The following is a 20,625-nucleotide window of genomic DNA, read 5'->3' on the forward strand; positions in this document are numbered from 1 at the left end:
GGATTATTTTAAATATAGGTTAATCAAATTAGATTATTTAAAATTTAGCAGAATGTAATTGAACATATTGAACAAACCTTTCAATAGTCGTTCGAAAAATTTGGTGCAAGAAAAAATTGCCTAATATAAAAAATAAAATAAATAAAAATTGATGAACAAGGATAATGAGCATGAATCCTAACCTTTACACTCAGCATTCCAACAATAAATGAAGTAATGACAATGAAGCCAAGGACCCCCCTTTGAACCCTTGTTGGAGATGACAACGCTGATGGTAAAAGAACCATAAAAATCTATTTTACCAAAAGGAAAAAAGAAAAAAGAAATTTTTTTTTTTCTCACAATTCAAAATAAATTGAAAAAGATAATTTTCTTTTGAAATGAATGACGATAGCAACATGTCTTTTATAGTAATTTAATTTTTTCATTCAATATAATAAAATAACCAATCAACTAACCTTAAACCAAGTTAATAAGTGACATTAGTAGTCTTGCTAATTCTGGTTTACTCTACAACAATTATATATGTATAAATATGACAGATACCTAGATTTTGGGTGAGCACCAGTCATCTAATGCCATGTGGCGGTATGTGCCACATGGCAGGAAGTTAATGCTGCCAATCAACATTTTCTAATTTATATCTTCTTCTATTCATAGAAGATATCTAGTTTATGAGCTGCCGCAACCATTAGGTTGTAAACTTCTCTTAAATCTCTTTTGAAATTAGATGTTTAAGAAGTTGAGTAATATTAGTACTAAATAAATTTATTGAAATATACAAATACATGTGATAATATTTTATTGATTAATATAGTAATATAATTTAATTATGAATAATAAAAAATTTAAAACAATAAATATAATTAGTATACCCAAATCAAATATTAACATAGCGATTGTATACAATTTGCTATATTTATTAGCTACTTTAATGTTATTTTAACAAGTTTTAGTCAATTTTAAAAAATAATTTAGAAAAAAGTTTTTAAAGTGTCAAAATTTTCTACATAATTTTTTTTTCTTTTTTTTTATAATGAAATTGTATTTTGTTTCTTTTGTAAACGTATGGACTTTTATATTTATATTTTATAATTATTATTATATTAAATAAAAAATATATTTTATATGAAAAACAATTGTTAATTTTGTTGTTTCTAGGCATATATTTGTTGAGAAATTAGTTGGATTTTCGGAGAGTTAATCCAAAGGAAGGAGTTTAAAGCAAGAAGTTAACTAAATGAATTAGAATTTTTATATGATTGTTTTTATTTGAGAAAATTAAATAAGACCCTGATATTTAATTGTATTATATAAAAATATATAAAAGTAATTAATTTAGCTGTTATGTTAGTTAATTAATTTAATCAATTTACAACAGAAAAAGAAGCCTTAGAAGAGTCCGATTTGACATTATAACAAAGTATAGAGAAAAAAAAAAAAGTGATTGAAACACTGTTTAAAGTTCATAAAGAATTTTTGTAATTTTACTTTAAATTATTTTTTTATTATAATGTAGGGTCATAAAACAGTAAAGAATTAAAAATAAAAAAATAAAAAAATAATTAAATAAAGGAAAAAAAGGAAAGGTGGAGAGTCCACAATAATTGGCATCAAATGCTTATGGGGATTCGCACTGTTGCTGAATTCCAAGATCTGCAACCAAACCAAAACACCTCCAATATAATATATATATATATATGTATATGCATATATAATAAAATAAAATATAAAAATAAAAACCACCCTCTCCTATTCACCTTTTCAGTGGCTTTTTACTCTGTTTCCCCATTGGTGGAGCTCTCTCAGCTCTCTCAAGCTATCTGTTTTGTCTCTCTTTCACTCTCTCTTTTCAGTTCCTTTGGATAGCCTGAAAGCCTCAAAAACCCAACAAAAATAAATAAATAAAAATAAATAAACAAAAAATAAAATAATGGTCGTAGCCAATTAGGGCTTCGTCGGAAAGTTGAACCCAAAAAGGTAACGCTCTCGTTCTCTCTCTAGCTTTTTTTTTTTTAAATTTTTTTTTAAGAGTTTTCTATCTCTCTCTCTCTCTCTTTAGCACTACCACACGTACCCATTTTGTGCTTAATAGCCTTTTCTTTTATCTGTTGCCCATTTGGAGCTTTTTTCTCAGCTCTTAATGGAAGTGGCTCCGGCACCAGTTGGGTGGGTGGTTTTCTGGGCGTTATCCAAACAGTGTTTCACAACTTCTGTTGGGTTTTGATCCTTGTTTGTGCAGGTGAGGTTGTGCTTCGGTTTTTTCTTTCTGGGTATTTTTCTTTTTGGGTTCTGAAGCTGTCTGAGATTTTTGAAATATTCTGGGGTTTTTGTTTGCATTTGGGGTTTTTGGGAGATGATGTTTTTTCTGGGATTATCGGTTAAAAGGGTATAGTTTTTGTTGGGAATTAATCAGTTATGGCGGTTCTTTGTAGTGTTTTTGATGGGTTGTGCTGTGGAATATATGGTTTGTGATAGAAGTAAAGAAAAAAAAAAAAAAGATTTGTTTTTTTTTTTTTTTTTAAATTTTTGATAGAAAATTTTAAGCTTTAGGGAGAGTTGTGGATCAAAATTTTGGAAGAGTGCTTTTGAATTACTGGTTTGTTATGTTTGGATAACCAACTTGGGAATAAAAAAAGTAGAAGGAAAAAATGGCAACGGAGTCCAACACAGGGTTTCACTGCGAGGGAGCTTTAGGTTCTGCTTTGAATCGACACGCTATATCATTCCAATCTGGTGCTATAAACAGCACGTCCGAGATGCTTCAAATGGGGTATTCCTTTGGTGTGAATAGTAATACAGCAGCGGGAATGATGTTTACTGGGAATTCAACCATTATTGGCAACAATCCTGTAATTAGTCAGGCTGGTAGTTCATCTGGTGCTCTGCTTCTTGATTCAGTGCCAGGGCTGAAGCATGACGTGGGGTTGGCTGTTGAGTGGTCTGTTGAGGAACAGTACAAGTTGGAGGAAGGCCTAGCGAGGTAGGTCCTTCACAAAAAAAAAAAAAAAAAGAAAAAGAAAAAAGAAGCTTTTTTTTGGTCATGTTTGTAATCATGTAGAACTTGCTTTTTTTCCCTTTTTTTTTTTTTTTTTAATTATTACCAAATTTTTGCTGCCTCGTCCTCTTGCTTGTTTGCCAAACTTTTGTGGATTTCACTTGGAAAAAAATTACTTTTCTATGTGCAAATGGTTCTACTGATATTATGCTGAATGGTTTGATGGTAATTTACCTCAACATTGTCATATACCTATGGCAGGGTCTCTAGTATACTGGTAGTATTAGTTAGATGTGATACAAAATATATATCACCATAGACATGCGATGGTTCTAATATTTAACAGTAATTCCTATGAAATTTTATGCAGTACATTGTCAATATACTCATCTGCACATTCAGTTATTATCGATTATGCATGACACATTCTTGGGTACTTTTAGTTATTGGAGTGAAGTGAATTCATTCTAAGGTTTCATTTTCTATTTGTGAATGTTTTACGGCCTATCATACCTTTTATTTATTTATTTATTTTTTGCTGAAAAGAGGGTTTTATAAACCAAAAAGGGCAAGAAAATACAAAGCCCAGATTCAGGAGCTAGCCTCATGGCCTCTCTCCTGAATCATTACATTAACAATAGCTGAGGAGATTTGAGAAGGATCAAAAGATCCTATTACAACTTGATTAACAGCCCATTGTGAAATAATGTGGGCACCTCTATTGGCTCTCCTCAGAATCCAATTAAAAATAACAGAATCAAAATTAGAACACAACTCTAGGATATTAGAGAAAATATTATCAGCAGACCAATGTAGGGAGGCACAACTACGAGTGTTTAAGCTTTGAATAACAGCTTTGCTTCATTTTCGCACCAAATTTGGTGCCAACCTTCGATAGCAGCTAAATTCAGTGCTTTGAAGATGGCTAACAGTTCAGCAACATCTGGGATATTGCAGTCATCTTTGAAGGTCAGGATTTTGGAGAACTTTGCCTCTGTAATTTCTGGCCACAACACCCAAGAAACAACCCTGGTTTCTCACGGCAGCAGCCCTATCATACCTTCTTGTTCTCTTGAGAGTTCTTAGTTTCTATTTTAGCATGTAAAACTTGTATTGCTATGTGATGCTATGATGGTGGTTTTCTTTTCTTTTATTTTTTTTTTTATTTTTTTTTCATTTTTAAATATTTTATATTTGTTAGATGCTTGTTACGTGAATGATTTGGTTATAATGCGTGCAAATATTAGAACTTGTATTGCAAATTGTTCTTTTACAATGTTGGATTGATTCATCTGGCTGGTTTGGCTGTGTGACTTTGTAGATATGCTGATGAACCAAGTATAATGAGGTACATCAAGATTGCTGCCACATTGCGTGACAAGACTGTGCGTGATGTTGCTTTGAGGTGTAGGTGGATGATGGTAAGCTTTTAATGTTCTGTGATACTGCCATCTTAGATACACTATTTACTTCACAAGTATGCTATTTGTTTTTTGGTCATTTTTGTGGTTCTAAAATGTAGTTATCTTTGTGAGTTCCTTTGTGCTGGTGGGGAGTCCCACCCTTATTTGTTATGGGATAAATTGGGTCAAACAAAAGGAGCAAAATAGCAAATTAACAATTAGAGGAAGAGTAAATTTCAATTATATTCGAACAAACTAAGTTTCTCCTTCTCTTGACTTATTCTAACCAAAGTCGGCTGATGTAAACCAGTGACGTGGCACCTTATGCAGGTGCCATTGTTAGTATTAAATTTGATTCCACACCCTACCCCCCTTCTAACATGGGATAGCTATATCACTGGTGGTTGGTCATCATTAACAATTTGGTTCTAATTTGTAATGCAATAAAATATGTCACTCGATTCTTGGCCCCAACCTCTTTTTAGAAATTCGTGATCATGAAAGCCATATTATGCTTGCTTTGGCCAATTATTTGGTCCATCCTTTCTTTGATTACTATTACATTTGAAACCTGGTTTGTTGCTTGTGGAAGAAGCTATCATTATTTACATCTGATCCTCATCAACATCCTTTGAGATTTTACGTTTTATCTCCAACTTAAATGGATGTCTCTTAATGGATTAATAGTTAGCAACATAATTTATTGCATATTAGATAGATTTATTGATACTTAAATTACTTTACATATGCTGGTTTGAGTTGTCAATGTTCTTATGTAAATATTTAACAGAGAAAGCGGAGGAAACCTGATGAACATAATGTAGGAAAGAAGGTGATCAACAGAAAGGTATGTTTGTGCAACTTTTATGAACATTTGTGATATTGGTTCCTGTGAATAAATATTTTTTTTACTTTGCATTTCAGAAAAAGAAACATTAAAATTATTATCAAGTGAGTAATGAAAAACTACTGAGTTTGATAAACAATAGGAATAGACTGAGTATCTTTTCTGAGAGTGAAGGGATCCATGGGAGGATGGGGCCTAAAAGTCCTCTTCTAGCTTCTATCTTTCTTTCTGCCTTATCAAAACTAATGTCTTACATCGAGTCATGAGATTGCACATTTCATTATTTGATTTTTCGCCCAAAATTTTCCTGTTCTCACCCATGACTATCAACCTGCATGCAATTTCACTTTATGAAACTTGCAGTCAGCTTTCAAATCAAGGGATATATTCTTTTCAATTGGCAATACATATGAAGTCTTGGATGTCAGATTATGAAAGATAGCTACCTTACGATTTGATAGGACTGAAATATGATATTTATTGTTAATAAATTAGGATTTTTGTTACCATTTATTACTGTTGTGACAATTCGATATAACCAAACAAAGTAAAGAAAAAAATTTGCATTATTACTATATAGTGCAACTTACCTGCTTTATATAACTTAGTTTTATTCCAAAAGTAACGTGAAACCCTAACCTCCCAACAAAGAGAGAGAGAGAGAGAGAGACCTGCAAGAGAACATTACAGTGATAGGTAGGACTTAGGAAGTGGCAGAAGATGCAAAGGCAGTGCTAGTTCATTGAGATGAAGCCTTGATGTTATTGGTGGAATGGCTAATTGGTTGTAAAATTGATAGAGACATCTAAGAGGAAAGACGGGCAGCCACAAAAATGCCCCATTTGGGAAAATATTTTGAGTTTATAAATTCCCTCTATATTTAGCATACATGTATTGCCCCATCTACTATATTTTATTTTGGGCCAGACACCTAGACCAAAAAGTCCCATCCGTTACAAATAATATAGTTAAGGCATTTTTATGTTTTACTTGTTATACAATTTGAATCCTATTTCATTTTTGTGAAGCAATTTTTGAATTACCAGACATTTAGGATAATATGTTTTACTACAAAAATTAATCCTCTTGGATTGCCATAATTAATTTCTTACTTTCAAATTAAATTACTAAAATGATAAGTAGTTGTAAAAGCTGAAAAAAATATATAGATGCATATTTCCTCCAACTCAATTGCCTAAGCTTAACATCATAGATGGGATTCCTTTTTTTGATTATGAATATATTAATGTCTTTAGGATCTAATGTTGATTGAGGAACCAGTATTCTAAAGATCATGCTTCTTCAGGATAAGCTTCTGGAGTCATCTTCAAAGATGAATATGCCTTCTGCTCTGCCGCTGAACATGGGTACATATCCTTTTATGTTGCACAATGTGGACCAGAATGGATGCATGCCTTCCGAAGGTTAGTTTTTTTTTTTTTTTTTTTTTTTTTTTGGGTGTGTTTTTTAAATGTTTATAATGAAAAACATAACAGAAGAGAGCACAAGAATAAACACAATATAATGTAATTCCATAGATCTGCAATTCTGAACTATCTGCGCAATAGATCATGTGTGCCTTGCATTCAATGAAGAAGAGAATATATTTATCTTGGTTTTAGGTGGTATTAAGGGCATATGTTGTACAGTTTTGCAATAAACATAGTGTAGCAATTAATTGTCTAAAAAGGAAGAAAAGAAATAAGAATGAAGGATATACCCAGTTGTGCATATAGGGGAAAAAAAAAAAAAAAAAAAAAAGGGATTTTAGAACACATGTTATAGTTCAAGAAGCTGACATGATTGAAAACGTTTGCTGGAGTAACATTTCATGAGACATTGATTTTTATAAGTTACTGCTAATTTCTTTGCTATCTGTTAGATACTCTTTATTTTTCTTAATCCAAACTAAGTATTGCATGCATCTGATGTTCCTTTGTAAATAACGAAGCTTAGACTTAGATTCTTCCTCCCAGTAGTTAGAATACTGATATTTAGTGCATCTTACTTCCAGGATCACCATGCATAACTAGTGAAACACATGTGGTGAGAGAATCTGTTTATACAAATGATGCTGAAGCAGGATCCTAGTTAATGTAAAACATCTTTTGTTTTTGTACTGCGTGGGTGTTTCCATTGGGTCAGGTGAAAATGAAACTGTTTTGACACTTTTGTTGGAAGGTTTAGAATTTCAATCACAAATCTCTTTGGAAGAATGTTATGGTATATATTTGTTTGTATAGAAAACCAACTTAGTTTACATATCACTTTTCTGTGTGCCTGTATTTGGTTTCGCTTACTTTAATATCTTGATCTCATTTATTTTTTAACGACTAAAGATCTTGCACATCACCTTGTAATGGAAATTCAGTAAATAAAATTTCATGTATGTAATAGTGCTCTAAAATAAATGGCACATTGGAGAGGATGATAATGCTTTTTTACATATAATACAAATTGATGGAAGAAATGAGCTTATACACTGACCTTCCAACTAGAATAATCAAACATAAAGGTAAATCCCTAAAATCCTTCGATGTAGAAGTCTGTTAATTTATCTCATAGAAGCTTCACATCTTGTATCTTGCCTTTGTGAATTCTTCCATTCGGTCCCAACCAAATTGTCCAAAATGTAGCTAACTTTTTACAATACCAAACAATGCATGGTAACCATGAATGGAAAGTAATAAGGAATATTGATTGCGGAGACTTGAGGTCTAGGCAGTGACCAAGTGGAGGACATTACTAAAAATTGCTATTTTATTTTTTTAATTTTTTTTTCTGGAGCTTTTTCTCTTTTTGTTTATTTTTATTTTCAGCCTCTCCAGCATAACTTATGCTACATTTGATGTTTTGGGTATAATTATTCTTCTGCGATATATTAAATGCTTCAGCACATAATGTTGCAGAAATATTTTTCCTTTGTTTGGTTGGTTTTTTGTTATATCATAGTTTAATTTGGTTTTATTGAGGCAGTTCTTCTTGGTTAGTTTCAGGACTAAGTGGCACAGCCAAACACCTATTGGAACAAAATGCTCAAGCTTTTAGTCAAATCTCGTCTAATCTTTCTACATACAAGGTAAATATCGTGATACTTGTGCAGTTGATATGCATAAGATTTTGTAGTAAAGGATAAGAATCAGCTGTTGAAAATTGGATTTGTATGAAATTTCATATGGAAATTTATTGGGCATCATGCTCCCGCATTTTCCTTTAATTCAAAATTTTTTTTGGTTGACATGAAATATTGATCTAACATAGGCTTTTCCTCTCATGTTTAACATTCTATGTTCTTATGTAAATTTTGCTTGTTATCTGACCAAATATTTTCATACACATGTAAACATTGCATTCATTAGTGTTGTTATTAATATTTTCTGTGTTATGGCTAAAGCAAGAATTCCATCTATATGTGGCTTACTGCTTAATTACCTCAAACAGTTACAGGACAACATAGACCTTTTCTGTCGCACAAGGAACAACTTAATCGCCATCCTGGATGAGTAAGTAAATGCTTGTAAATATCGAATTTATTATGGATTTTGTCGAATCCCATTTCATACTTAGTTTCATGTTGCCAAGAGTTTGCCCTGTAAAAATATTCTTCTCTCTTTTTGCAGCATGAGAGATATGCCGGGCATGATGAGAGAGATGCCTCTACTGCCTGTATCCATTAACGAGGATCTTGCTAATAGTATTTTGCCTAATCCAACTTAGGTAAGACCTCTTGTCAATTACTCGTGGCAAAATTATTGAAAATTTTGAATCATTTTCTTCTGAAATTATTGGTACTTTTGGGAACCACCACTTTTTGGTCACATAGTTATGCAGCATGTGTAGTTCTTGGCCATTGTGCTTGAATATGAATAAAATGTACTACAAATATGGATGTAAAGAATTTGATTTGTTATCTGTTAATGCAGAAAAAATGGATGCATCTGATGGATTGCACAAATTGTCTGAGCTCTCCAGTGCATAAGTTAATTTTCTTTTTCCTGAGAAGCAAGAGTAGCAAACAATTTCGCGCTTCATGCACTAAGAAAGAAAGAAAAGCCCTAATACCTCTCTATGCACAGCTTCTTCAATTCTTGGGCATTAAAATTCAGTCATTTGATCTCAGTGCTCCCTGTTTTTAATTGTGTTTTGTGTCTGAAGATGGATATTGTTACTCTTGTTGTTACATAAATAAAAATTATTCTGTGCAGAAAATAATCTATTTTATGAAATATAGCTCAAGCTGAAATGCACATTTTTATTTGATTCCAATCATTGCCTGGTTTAATTTGTTGTTTGAAATGTTTTTGATTAGACCTTGTTAGGATATTTCATTTTTTAATTTTTTCAGCCAAAGAAAAAAAAAGAAAGATAGCACATTGTTCATCTTAATGTCATTTATGCAATTATTGTAATTCCACAATATAGCCTATGGTGGGTGTCCAAAAAACACAATATAGCTTAGTGGAAATTTTCTAACCCTTCTTTTGTCATTTTGTGGATGGCAATGATTTTTCAACTTTAGAAAGAAAACGACACATTAATGAATGACCCATAAAAACCCCAATGTAAAATAGGAAAATAAATATTAATAATAATGTGTAAACTATTAAATAATTTATATTTTAAAAAATAAATAAAAATAAAAAAACTTGTTATTTTTGTTCAAAATTTTGTTAACTTGTTTAATGACAATGAACAAAAAATCTTCAAAGAATGGTAAGTGGTTATGTCATTTCAAATCAAAGCTTCTGTACAGAGCACAGCAAAGTTAGAAACAGTCTAGTCCTTAGAGATTGAAATAGAAAACAGAATTAATTTTCGCATTAATAATGTGTCCTCTCCTTAAACTGTTCATTCCGTTCTCACATTATCTCCTACAAAAATAGCTTTTGTATTATCCTATATTCCCATATCCTCGAAATAAATAAATAAATAAAAAAAAATTATATCCTTATCATTTTAAATAATAAAAGCAAAAATAAAAATACAATAAAAGAGTAATTGTTTTATGATTTTTTTTTTTAAATCTATTTGAAACTCATTTGATCTGGCTTTGAATTTTGAACTAATTATGCTTCAACCTACAACCCAGCTATTTTTTTTTTTAAAATTTTTATATCCAATTGCTACATATTGTCAAATACACACGCACAAACACACAATAAAGAGGGAAAAAAACAAATCAGAAAACAAAAAGCAAAAACACACACACACACACACACACAATAAAGAGGGGAAAAAACGAATCAGAAAACAAAAACCAAAAAAACAAATAAGCAGCTGTAATTTACTATAAATATATAAATGACATTAAGAGGTTGCCAGAGTTTGTGATTTTTTTCTTACTTTTCGTAAAGTTGGCTATTTTAATCATGATTGGGTCCTTTAATCCAGCTTTTGGCCATGCCCAAAAATGAATAAAAAAAAACACCACAACTTTTCTTCTTCTTTTTTTTTTTTTTAAATTAAAAAATTCCAATATTTTAGAATAATTAAATTGAAAAAAAGGATCTAAAGAATACACGAGGCCTAAAATTGATAAAAATGATTATAAAAAAAAAATAAATGTAAGAAAAAAATAAATAAAAAACAAAAAAGATAAAAAGAATAATATATATATATATATATATATTTATCAAATTGTGGGTTTTGTGGTCACGTGGTGGTGGCCATTGGTGAGTCCAAACGTGATCGCCAGCGAATCTCTCATTGGTTAGTTGGGTGGGTGCGTTATGGATTCGATCTGTCTTCGATTTCTCCATTTTCTTTGTTGCTTTCCTATATATAATTAGCACAAAATAAAATTAAAAAATAAAAAATAAAAAATAAAAATTTACTAATGAAAACAATTTAGTGTTTCAATTTGTTTTCAAGATTTTTTTGACAAAGTCCATTTGGGTTGGGCCTCTTTCTTCTGTTTCCCTTTAAATCTTGCTTCATCTACTATTTCCATCTTACTGTTCTTCGACTTCAGGTACATTCTCTCCCTTTCTCTCCTTCTCTCTCTCTTTCTCTGCTCTCTGGGTTTCTTATTTTTATTTTTATTTTTATTTTCCTTTTGGTTTTTTGGGTACGTTTGGATTGCTACTTTTTACTTGGTTTTTTCATATTTTTTGGTTGTTTTTTTGCTGAGAAATGGTGGGTTTGTAAAAATATTGAAACTTTTTTTAGTGTTGTGTTTCTTGCAGTCAATGTTTGAGGTTGTGGGGTTTTGTAGTGGTTTTGAAGTGTTGAGAATGATGCTGTATTTGAATGGATATCTGCATTAAAAAAAAAAAAAAAGGAAGAGAGAGACAGTTAAACATTGCTACTATAATGATGCTGATAGTGTCTTCTTTCACTTTCACATGGGCTACATTTTCTTGTGTATGAAAGGGACTGTAGTTACTTAAAGAGTGAATTTGTGGAGCTAAAATCTGGTTTCTTGCGATTTTGTTTAAGTAGTAGATCTTGATTTTTGTTTACTCTGCTTTTCAGATTTGCTCTGACTCTTTCGCTTTTTTTTTTTTTTCCTGTACTGTTTTCTTTGCTGCATGGAGCATTTTCTTTTGAGCAACTGAGATCAATGTCGTTTTCCCTTGCTTCATAAACAGAAGAAGATAGCACTTCATGAATTTTTCGCTTTTTTGGATTACGACGTTGGTTTTTAATTTGTGTATTTATCTTTGCTGACTTTTGGTGATCTGTGAATAAGTATAAGCCAGTTATTTATCGTAATACTATATTCGAATTTGTGTTTTGCTTTTTGGTTGTTCTAAATTATTTAGATCTGCTTGTTGTTGTCTTCTAATGTATAACGAAATTTTTTTCCCCTCAATCCCTTTTTTTTTTTTTTTTAACTGAAACAGTCCTTCCTGTCCTTTTTACTTTGTAGTATGTCTCTACTCCCTTAATGGTATTTTGCCCATCTCGTGTCAGGAAAAGGATAACTAGGAAAGTTGGAAGTTTTGTTTCTGTGTTGTAAGCCTTTTTCAGGTTGGATGGCTGTTTATTGTTATGGTGATTCCCTGGGATATGAGTTTTGAATATTAACCCCCCTTACAGGAGATACTACAAAAGGTCTTTGATTGGATTGTTTAGATTGTTTCCTTTTGGTTTGAATAATCACTCCACTGTTATAATAATCACCACTCAAGATTTCAGGATTTTAATTTATCTTTCTTTTCTTTAATAAAATGTTTTTCCTCCCTCATTTTATTACATTTTCTTTTGTGTCCGGGCAGATCTAGTTGCCTGTAAGGCACGTGATATAAAAGCTGCAAATATACCTGTCCTAGTTGTTGAAGTGTTGTCCCATATTGAAATTTGCTCATTCAAATAGTTATACCATGGTAAATTTACTCAGTTAGATTTTTGAGTTGCTAAAAGTGAAGTGGTGGACCTCCCTCCTTTTGTGTTGAAGTAGCTTCTTCTCATGAAAATAAATGCATTATGACTATTCCCCCCAAACGGTATGACCGAACACAACCCCCCTGCGGCCGGCCCCCCCACCCCCCCTCCCCCCCCTTCTTCCTTCTCCCAAGTGCTGCCTTAACTAATGTGTTAGGTAGGTTGTTATTTCGGCGCCCCCCCTTCTTCCTTCTCCCAAGTGCTGTCCTTAACTAATGTGTTAGGTAGGTTGTTATTTCGGCGTTGAACATTGGGTTTTTATTATTACATGTCACTTGTAATTGTTGTGCATCGAATTACTCCAAGTCCACAATATTTATGGAATCGATGTTCAAGTTCTTTATGGGGTCAGTTTTTGTCTGCTTCAGTTAAAGGTGTAATTTGTTGTCAAAACAAATATGTTTTTCATAGTTTAAATGTAAGTAAAAAGTCAACTCTCTTGCTTTGAAAAAGTCAATCGTATATCCATACTATGGAACATATATATATATATATATATATATATATGCTTGCAATGCTGGACCTTGTAATTCAAAAATTTGTTTGCCTGCCCTTGTGGAGTTGAAGACTGTATTGCAAACAAGTCACTATTGCGCTTAATTATGACTTTGACATTTGTGTTACATTTTCAATGTTATTTTTTCCCCTCTTTGTCTTCGATATTCTGAAACTCGAGTTTAGAAGTTATAGAACTATTATGCAGCTGCTTTTGCTTGCCTTTTTGTAGTTAAATGGGATTTATTTATTTATTTATTTTGACCAAGTTGTTATGGATCTTGGAGACTTGAATTATATAAAACTGTGCAATTTAATTGACTTTGCAATTTCTTTTGCTTTCTTAGTCAGAACAGATAAGGCATTTTTTATTCCCAGTATGTCAGACCTTGAGGCTCCCTTGCGCCCGAAGAGGAAGAAGGTTTGGGTGGACTATTTTGTTAAGTTCCGATGGATTATTGTTATTTTTGTTGTCCTCCCTATCTCCTTCACAATTTACTTTCTTACATATCTGGGGGACGTTAGATCAGAATGGAAGTCCTTCAAGCAGCGCCAGAAGGAACATGATGAAAATGTGAAGAAAGTTGTAAAACGTCTGAAACAAAGAAACCCATCAAAAGATGGTCTTGTATGCACAGCACGTAAACCCTGGATTGCTGTTGGGATGCGGAATGTTGACTATAAGAGGGCCCGACATTTTGAGGTTGATCTATCTTCTTTCCGGAATGTCCTTGATATTGACAAAGAGAGAATGATTGCTAGAGTTGAGCCCTTAGTGAACATGGGACAGATAACAAGGGTGACAGTCCCTATGAATCTTTCTCTTGCAGTTGTTGCTGAGCTCGATGATCTTACTGTTGGTGGTCTCATTAATGGCTATGGGATTGAAGGAAGCTCTCACCTTTATGGCTTGTTCTCTGACACTGTTGTGGCTTATGAGATTGTGCTAGCAGATGGCCGGGTTGTTAGAGCCACTAGAGATAACGAGTACTCTGATCTTTTCTTTGCTATTCCATGGTCTCAGGGAACACTGGGCCTTCTTGTTGCTGCAGAGATCAAACTTATACCAATTAAGGAATACATGAAGTTGACATACAAACCAGTGGTGGGTAATATTAAAGATCTTGCACAGGGATACATGGATTCTTTTGCTCCCCGAGATGGAGATCAGGATAACCCTGAAAAGGTTCCAGATTTTGTTGAGACCATGATCTACTCTTCAACACAAGCTGTGTGCATGACAGGAGTATATGCATCTAAAGAAGAGGCTAAGAAGAAAGGGAATGTGATAAACAGTGTTGGGTGGTGGTTTAAACCCTGGTTCTACCAGCATGCAGAAACAGCACTAAAGAGAGGTGAGTTTGTGGAGTATATCCCAACTAGAGAATACTACCACAGGCACACTAGGTGTTTGTACTGGGAGGGAAAGCTTATTCTTCCGTTTGGAGATCAGTGGTGGTTTAGGTTTCTCTTTGGTTGGCTGATGCCACCAAAGGTTTCCCTGCTCAAGGCTACTCAGGGAGAAGCCATCAGAAACTATTACCATGAGATGCACGTCATCCAGGACATGCTTGTTCCTCTATACAAGGTTGGGGATGCTCTAGAGTGGGTCCACCGAGAGATGGAGGTAATAGCCTTTTTGTTTTTAATATATATTTTGGTGGATTCAGCTTTCTAGTTAAACTTTTATTTATTATTTTTCAATATCATGCTTATTTTCCTTTTATTTAGGAAAAGTAGATTGTATAGTTTGGTTGTTGCAGGATTTCTTCAAAGGCGATATTAGCTCTATGGTTTCCGAAACACTTGGTGTTATATCCATTTAGCGATGTTGATATCCAGATTACCTAACTAAACTCTGTTTCCTTAAAATCATCTTGTTAATTAAGTTTTTTTTATTTTTTATCTGTAGGTATATCCCATTTGGCTCTGTCCTCACAGATTGTATAAGCTCCCAGTCAAAACTATGGTGTATCCTGAACCAGGCTTTGAGCTGCACCGCAGGCAGGGAGATACAGAGTATGCTCAGATGTATACAGATGTTGGAGTCTATTATTCCCCGGGTCCTGTTTTGAGGGGTGAAGTTTTTGATGGTGCGGAGGCAGTTAGGAACATGGAGAAATGGCTGATTGAAAATCATGGGTTCCAACCACAATATGCAGTTTCTGAGCTGACTGAGAAAAACTTCTGGAGAATGTTTGATGCTGGGCTTTATGAGCAATGCAGGAGAAAGTATGGAGCTGTGGGAACTTTCATGAGTGTGTACTACAAGTCCAAGAAGGGGAGGAAGACCGAGAAGGAGGTGCAGGAAGCTGAACAAGCTCACCTCGAGACTGCCTATGCTGAGGTTGATCAGCCAGTCGACTGACATTGGAGTTGATGATCATTTAGGAGTTCTCTCAATGTTTCTTAGTTTCTAGTTGTCCTTTGTTAGTTTCATTTTATCCCCAGTACATCGATTTGATATGATTGGTTTGAGTTTCTTGTTGGATTGGTTTTAAGAGTGTTGGATGTTTTAGTGAGGTCTAAACGGGTAGAGGGGTAAGTTTCTTATTGTTCCAGGTGCCATGTTTAGGAAGAGTAAATCTCATCTGATAACTTGTGAGTTGAAGTTGATTGTGGCTTTAACATTACTAAAGAATGGATTTCCAGCTTCTATCTTTTATGCAGTTTACTCTTGCTGTCTCGTTTAAACTCAAGAAGAAAGCCCTGGTGTTGAAACTTAAAAGAAAAGAAGTATATGTTCAAAGTTTCCATAAAATTTCTGTATTCATTAACTTGCTTTTCAAAACATTGTCTGGTAGTTTGGCGCTGCAAAAATAAAATAAATAAATAAATAAGAAGGTGCATTAGAATTGGAAAGAAATTCTAGCTAGAATTGTTTTTCTTGATCTTTTAGCCAATTCTGAGATTTTCCAAAGTTGAAATAAAAAATTTTTATTAATAAAGTTAGTTATCCTATTAATCAACAAGACAGAAAAGATAAATAAATCATAAATAAAATAAAGTTAGTAAACAAGTTTAGATAATATGTGTATATATTTTCATATCAAGCTTGGATAATATTTAATCACAAGGAATTAATAATTTAATACGTTCATGAATACATAATTTAATACGTTCATGAATACATTCTTTCAATTTTAGTAGTTATGTTTCACAAGCACCCTTTCCTCGTTAGTGACCTGTTTGTAAGCTAGTTACGGAAAATGTTATGTTATTCTATTCCTTCAATAAATTAGTTACATTCCCTTATTCAAATTGCTTTCTTTATTTATTTCTCAAGAAAATATGAGGAAAAAAAAAGGTTTTCCCTAAGTTATTCAAAGAAATTAAATTGTAAAAACCAAGATTTAAACAACCAGAAAAATAGAACTCCAATAGCTTTTGTCGTCTTTTATTAAACAATTTAAAACGCTTAAAAAAATAAACTTTTTTTTTTTTTCTCTCCTAATGAAACGGAAATTTGCACAAAAAGAAACGTATTATCATTAACATCAAAATGATTTATTATTTTTCACAATTATTTATTTATTTAAATTTTTTTTTTTTGAAGTTTTGAAGATTGATTTTGATTATGGGAGAGAAATAGTATTATGAATTATTGAATATAAAAATTTTCGCTTAGTTTTGAATGAAAATGTGGACCAACTTTTGTTTTGTGTTTGAGAGAAAAATATAAACAAGCTAGAAATAATTAAATTAAACAGAGAGCATTAATTAGGCTAATTTTGTTTTTCAGGGAAAAAAAAGAAAAAAGAAAAAAAAGGAACAATAAAATCTACATTTATCTCCATCATTACATATAGATTAATTCCGTGTCAAGCACTGAAAAAGAGCTTTGTTTGAGCAGAGCTGCATATATGCCTTCCATGTCTCTGTCAAACTACTGTTCTGTTAATGGTGATGGTGAAATATATAAGTATCAATGACCCAATGCTGGACCTGCAAATATCAAACCCCACAAACAAGGCATATACATATACATTATTGTTACAGTCAATATTCAGTGACTCAATTTTAAACATAGAGTTTTCGGCTAAATTTATTAGGCAAAATTGCATAATTTAGAAACATAAATAGAAAACTTGAAAAATATATGGAGGGACTTACACTGTTGCAAGAATGAAGAGGATATTCCTGGGGTTGATAGCCATGAAGCGGTTGAACCGCTTGTTGCGTCCATCCAATGTGTCTACAACACTAATCGGACCACCAAGTGTATTTTGGATTGGTGTCATCAATGTTTTACTGCTGATCAATGGTTGCTTCAAACATTGATCTACTTGTGAGTTCACTGCTAGATAAAAAAAAAATATTATTAACAACATTATTCTTAACAGAGTATATTTTTATTGGAACAATCTAATGATAAAATTATTATTTTTTTGTTAAAAAATAACATAAAATTCGATTCAAAAGTTTTTTAAATCATATGGTGGGTAAAATTCAAAGTGAGATTTTAATTCACGCAACCAAATTTGTGATACTAAATCATACCTCTAACTAAAAGTTTCTTTGGTTGCTCATCTGAGTCTTCTTCTTCAGCACTCGTCAATCTCTCTGTTCTATATGACCACTTCCTAGAAAGTGCCCTCTATATGACCCAAAAAAAAAAAAAAATAATAAATAAAATAAACAGGTAAAACCAACAAAAGGAAGGTGAAATTACGAGAGTATATAAATATATAGATAGATAGATAGATATAGCATTCCATTGCTATGTGAGTAGGCTGAGGAATGGAATAGTTTCAATATATATTGTAAAACAAGTTTAGATGAAGAGCTAGCTCACTGTCATTTTGGGGCTTCCTGAGCTTCTATCTGAGGATTGTACATTGAGGCTTTCAATATCCAACACAACGCTGAGACTTTTATGATCTGAAGCTGTTCCTTCACTCTGTAATAATACCATTACATCAACAAATTCAATTTACACGATACATTTTGTACATAACTTAATTATAAGTTTGAGAAACAAAAATTAAATAGTTCAATTATTTCTTCTAAATGACATAATGTACATATATGTATGGTTACTCTTTTTAAGATACAACTGTACCACATGCATATATTATGCAAGTAGAGCCTCACTTTTGGTTCATAATTGAATGAAATCAGGTATACTTTAGAGGTCAAATCCTCTATTTGATTATATCTTCCATTTCTTATGTAAGAATTAATTAGTTAATCAAATAATAGAAGTATGTTCCATTCTCTTCCCTCTCAACCAGACCAATTATAATTTATTAGAAAACATCACAGACATTCATATAATTTAGATTAATGAGGGTGCATGGGACTATTTTCTGTATTGAAATAATAAACTAATGTGTTTGTTGTTTCATTGCATTATTACATATACAATAAAAAGTACCTTTTCTATATATATATATATATATTATATAATGTATATCAGCAAAATATATATATATATATATATAATGTATATAATCACTGAAGCCAAAAAAAAAAAAAAAATTGTGTATAATCACGTGAATAGGATCTTGACAACTCCAGATTAATTAATATCCTATCAAAAAAGAGAAAAAAAATCCAATTGATTGGATCTACTTGTCGGCTTATATAGCTAAAGACAAAAGCAGATAAATTAAATCTATATATATATTTTTTCTCAAAATACAATAAAATAGAAAAGTTGTTTCAACATATTTATAGAGCAGCAAGACAAGCACAAGATTTAAAAATAAGATGAATTAATATAGTTAAAAAAAAAAGGAAAAGAACAAAGACAAAAGAAAAGTAGACTATATTATATAATATATATATATATATGTTTATGTTGGGTCCGTGAGATGATGTTTTCTCTGTTCCCACATATGGCAATATAATTAGTAACTCACATGTGCACAGATACCTTCAAATTCACTATTAATTAATTTCTATATTTTAATATTCATATAGATTCAGATTTTCGTTTTTAGGTTTGGCTAAAAGCAAATATTTTTCTCTGTAGCTTTAAAGTGAAGATTCTTCATGCAGCTGTTTAATTAATTAGTGCAACAACATGTCCCTTCATTAATTAATTTTTTTTAATTCTTTTTTATGTTTCTATATATATATATATGTATATATATATATATATTTTTGTGGGTATAATTGGTAAAAAAAAAAAAAATTCTTCTAATCCAAATTGGTCAGAGTATGAGGACCAATAAAAAAAAATTGGTTGAGAGGAGAGTGGAGTATGTATTCCAAGTTGAAACCTATATGATAGGATTATATACAAGATTTTTTTTTTCTTTCTTATTTTGGTAATATGATTATATATAAGCTTTGTTTTTATAAAATGATGCAAAGTACAGCAGGTGTACTATTGTTTTTGTTCACGGGTCGATACACTCATGTCGTGACCTATGGGAATGGGACCCATTCTGTATCACCCAATTTCAAGCCGTCGGATTCAATTAGCTGGCTGATTAAATATATGTATATTTTAAATGTTTATAGAGATTTGTTTTTGTTGTTTGGTTTTACTAAGCAAACTTGCTGTAATCAAAATGGGTTTTTGGAAATATAAAGATTATGGTTTATAGATTGCAAACGAAATCTGGAACAAAGATTTGGTTTTAATTTGTTTCTTTTTTCGTGTATTTGGTATTTACTAAAAGTAAACATGTTGAGGTAATATAACTGTGTATACATATGTAATATTTCAATCTAATATACTACTGATCTCCATCAAACATTTTGAGTGAAAGAAGCCCATTTTCTCTTTTTTGGTGAATAGAAAACTCATTTTCTCAATTGCCAAAGAGGAAAAGAATTTAAAATATGGTAAATTGGTATGAAATAAAGTGATGAAAATGAATGCATGAATGCATGAATGAAATAAAAAATACACTTAGTATTTTGTATTATATTCATTTGCTCTGCGCAACAGAGAAAAGAAATATTGCAGAAGGCTAAGAGAAAAAGAGATAATACTAAACACTGATAAACTCTAGCAAGGTGAAAGGAAAATATTAAATTATAAGCAGCAGAAATTAAGTTGGAATAAGAATAAAAGGCAGGGAAATTAATTTGATTAAGAAAATTAATGACCTGTAAGGAGTTGTCTTCCATATTGAATTGAGAAGAAATTATGCCACAACTAGTACTGATCTCTGCTTGCTGGGTTCTTCCTCAAAAACTCTGAGTTGAGAAGCAAACCTCTCTCTCTCTCTCTCTCTCTCTCTGAGTCTCGGCGGAACAGAGTAGGTAGAAAAACAGCTCCAATCTCTCTCTCTCTCTCTCTCTCTCTCTCTCTCACTTTCTTTATCATTTTTATATATGACCCTTTATTTTATTTTATTTTATTTTTTTTTTTTCTCTCAGAATTAGACTGCACATCATTTACTAATACTTTTGCTAGCCATCAAATATTATATAATATAATTGAAGGAGTTTTGAAAATAAAACCAAAACAGAGAAAAAGAAATTCATAGATGGGACCAATATTAATTATTATTTGTGGTTTTTAAAACCCTTTTGAA

The 20,625-nt window shown here is 31.9% G+C and overlaps 3 protein-coding genes across 9 annotated transcripts; 2 read left to right on the top strand and 1 right to left on the bottom strand.

Annotated features, from left to right (window-relative positions):
• The first annotated feature begins 1,723 nt into the window (after nt 1–1,723).
• Nucleotides 1,724–9,514, top strand: LOC107429642 (uncharacterized). Of its 6 annotated transcripts, none has more exons than XM_048462679.2 (10): nt 1,724–1,980; nt 2,126–2,242; nt 2,643–2,983; nt 4,320–4,419; nt 5,192–5,248; nt 6,555–6,672; nt 8,239–8,327; nt 8,690–8,751; nt 8,869–8,965; nt 9,172–9,514. In XM_048462679.2, the coding sequence occupies exons 3-9, from the start codon at nt 2,652–2,654 to the stop codon at nt 8,963–8,965; spliced, it is 855 nt and encodes a 284-aa protein (XP_048318636.1). In that variant the 5' UTR covers nt 1,724–1,980; nt 2,126–2,242; nt 2,643–2,651; the 3' UTR covers nt 9,172–9,514. The 6 variants fall into 6 exon arrangements, with proteins under 6 accessions (XP_048318636.1, XP_015895855.2, XP_015895856.2 ...); XM_016040369.4 differs by having other exon boundaries at nt 2,138–2,242; XM_016040370.4 differs by having other exon boundaries at nt 2,138–2,983; nt 8,245–8,327.
• A 1,478-nt stretch (nt 9,515–10,992) lies between these two features.
• Nucleotides 10,993–15,798, top strand: LOC125418608 (delta(24)-sterol reductase). Its single transcript, XM_048462603.2, has 3 exons — nt 10,993–11,219; nt 13,477–14,756; nt 15,042–15,798. Exons 2-3 carry the CDS (start codon nt 13,509–13,511, stop codon nt 15,495–15,497), a joined length of 1,704 nt encoding a protein of 567 aa, XP_048318560.2. The 5' UTR covers nt 10,993–11,219; nt 13,477–13,508; the 3' UTR covers nt 15,498–15,798.
• Nucleotides 15,799–16,823: 1,025 nt separating this feature from the next.
• LOC107409697 (uncharacterized) lies at nt 16,824–20,392 on the bottom strand. Of its 2 annotated transcripts, none has more exons than XM_048463024.2 (5): nt 20,195–20,392; nt 17,925–18,029; nt 17,630–17,726; nt 17,243–17,429; nt 16,824–17,074 (listed from the first exon to the last, which is right to left on the bottom strand). In XM_048463024.2, the coding sequence occupies exons 1-5, from the start codon at nt 20,213–20,215 to the stop codon at nt 17,011–17,013; spliced, it is 474 nt and encodes a 157-aa protein (XP_048318981.1). In that variant the 5' UTR covers nt 20,216–20,392; the 3' UTR covers nt 16,824–17,010. The 2 variants fall into 2 exon arrangements, with proteins under 2 accessions (XP_048318981.1, XP_048318982.1); XM_048463025.2 differs by having other exon boundaries at nt 17,243–17,426; nt 20,195–20,390.
• Nucleotides 20,393–20,625: the final 233 nt, after the last annotated feature.

The sequence above is a fragment of the Ziziphus jujuba genome, chromosome 12, assembly GCF_031755915.1.
Source record: "Ziziphus jujuba cultivar Dongzao chromosome 12, ASM3175591v1".
Classification (NCBI taxonomy): Eukaryota; Viridiplantae; Streptophyta; class Magnoliopsida; order Rosales; family Rhamnaceae; genus Ziziphus; species Ziziphus jujuba.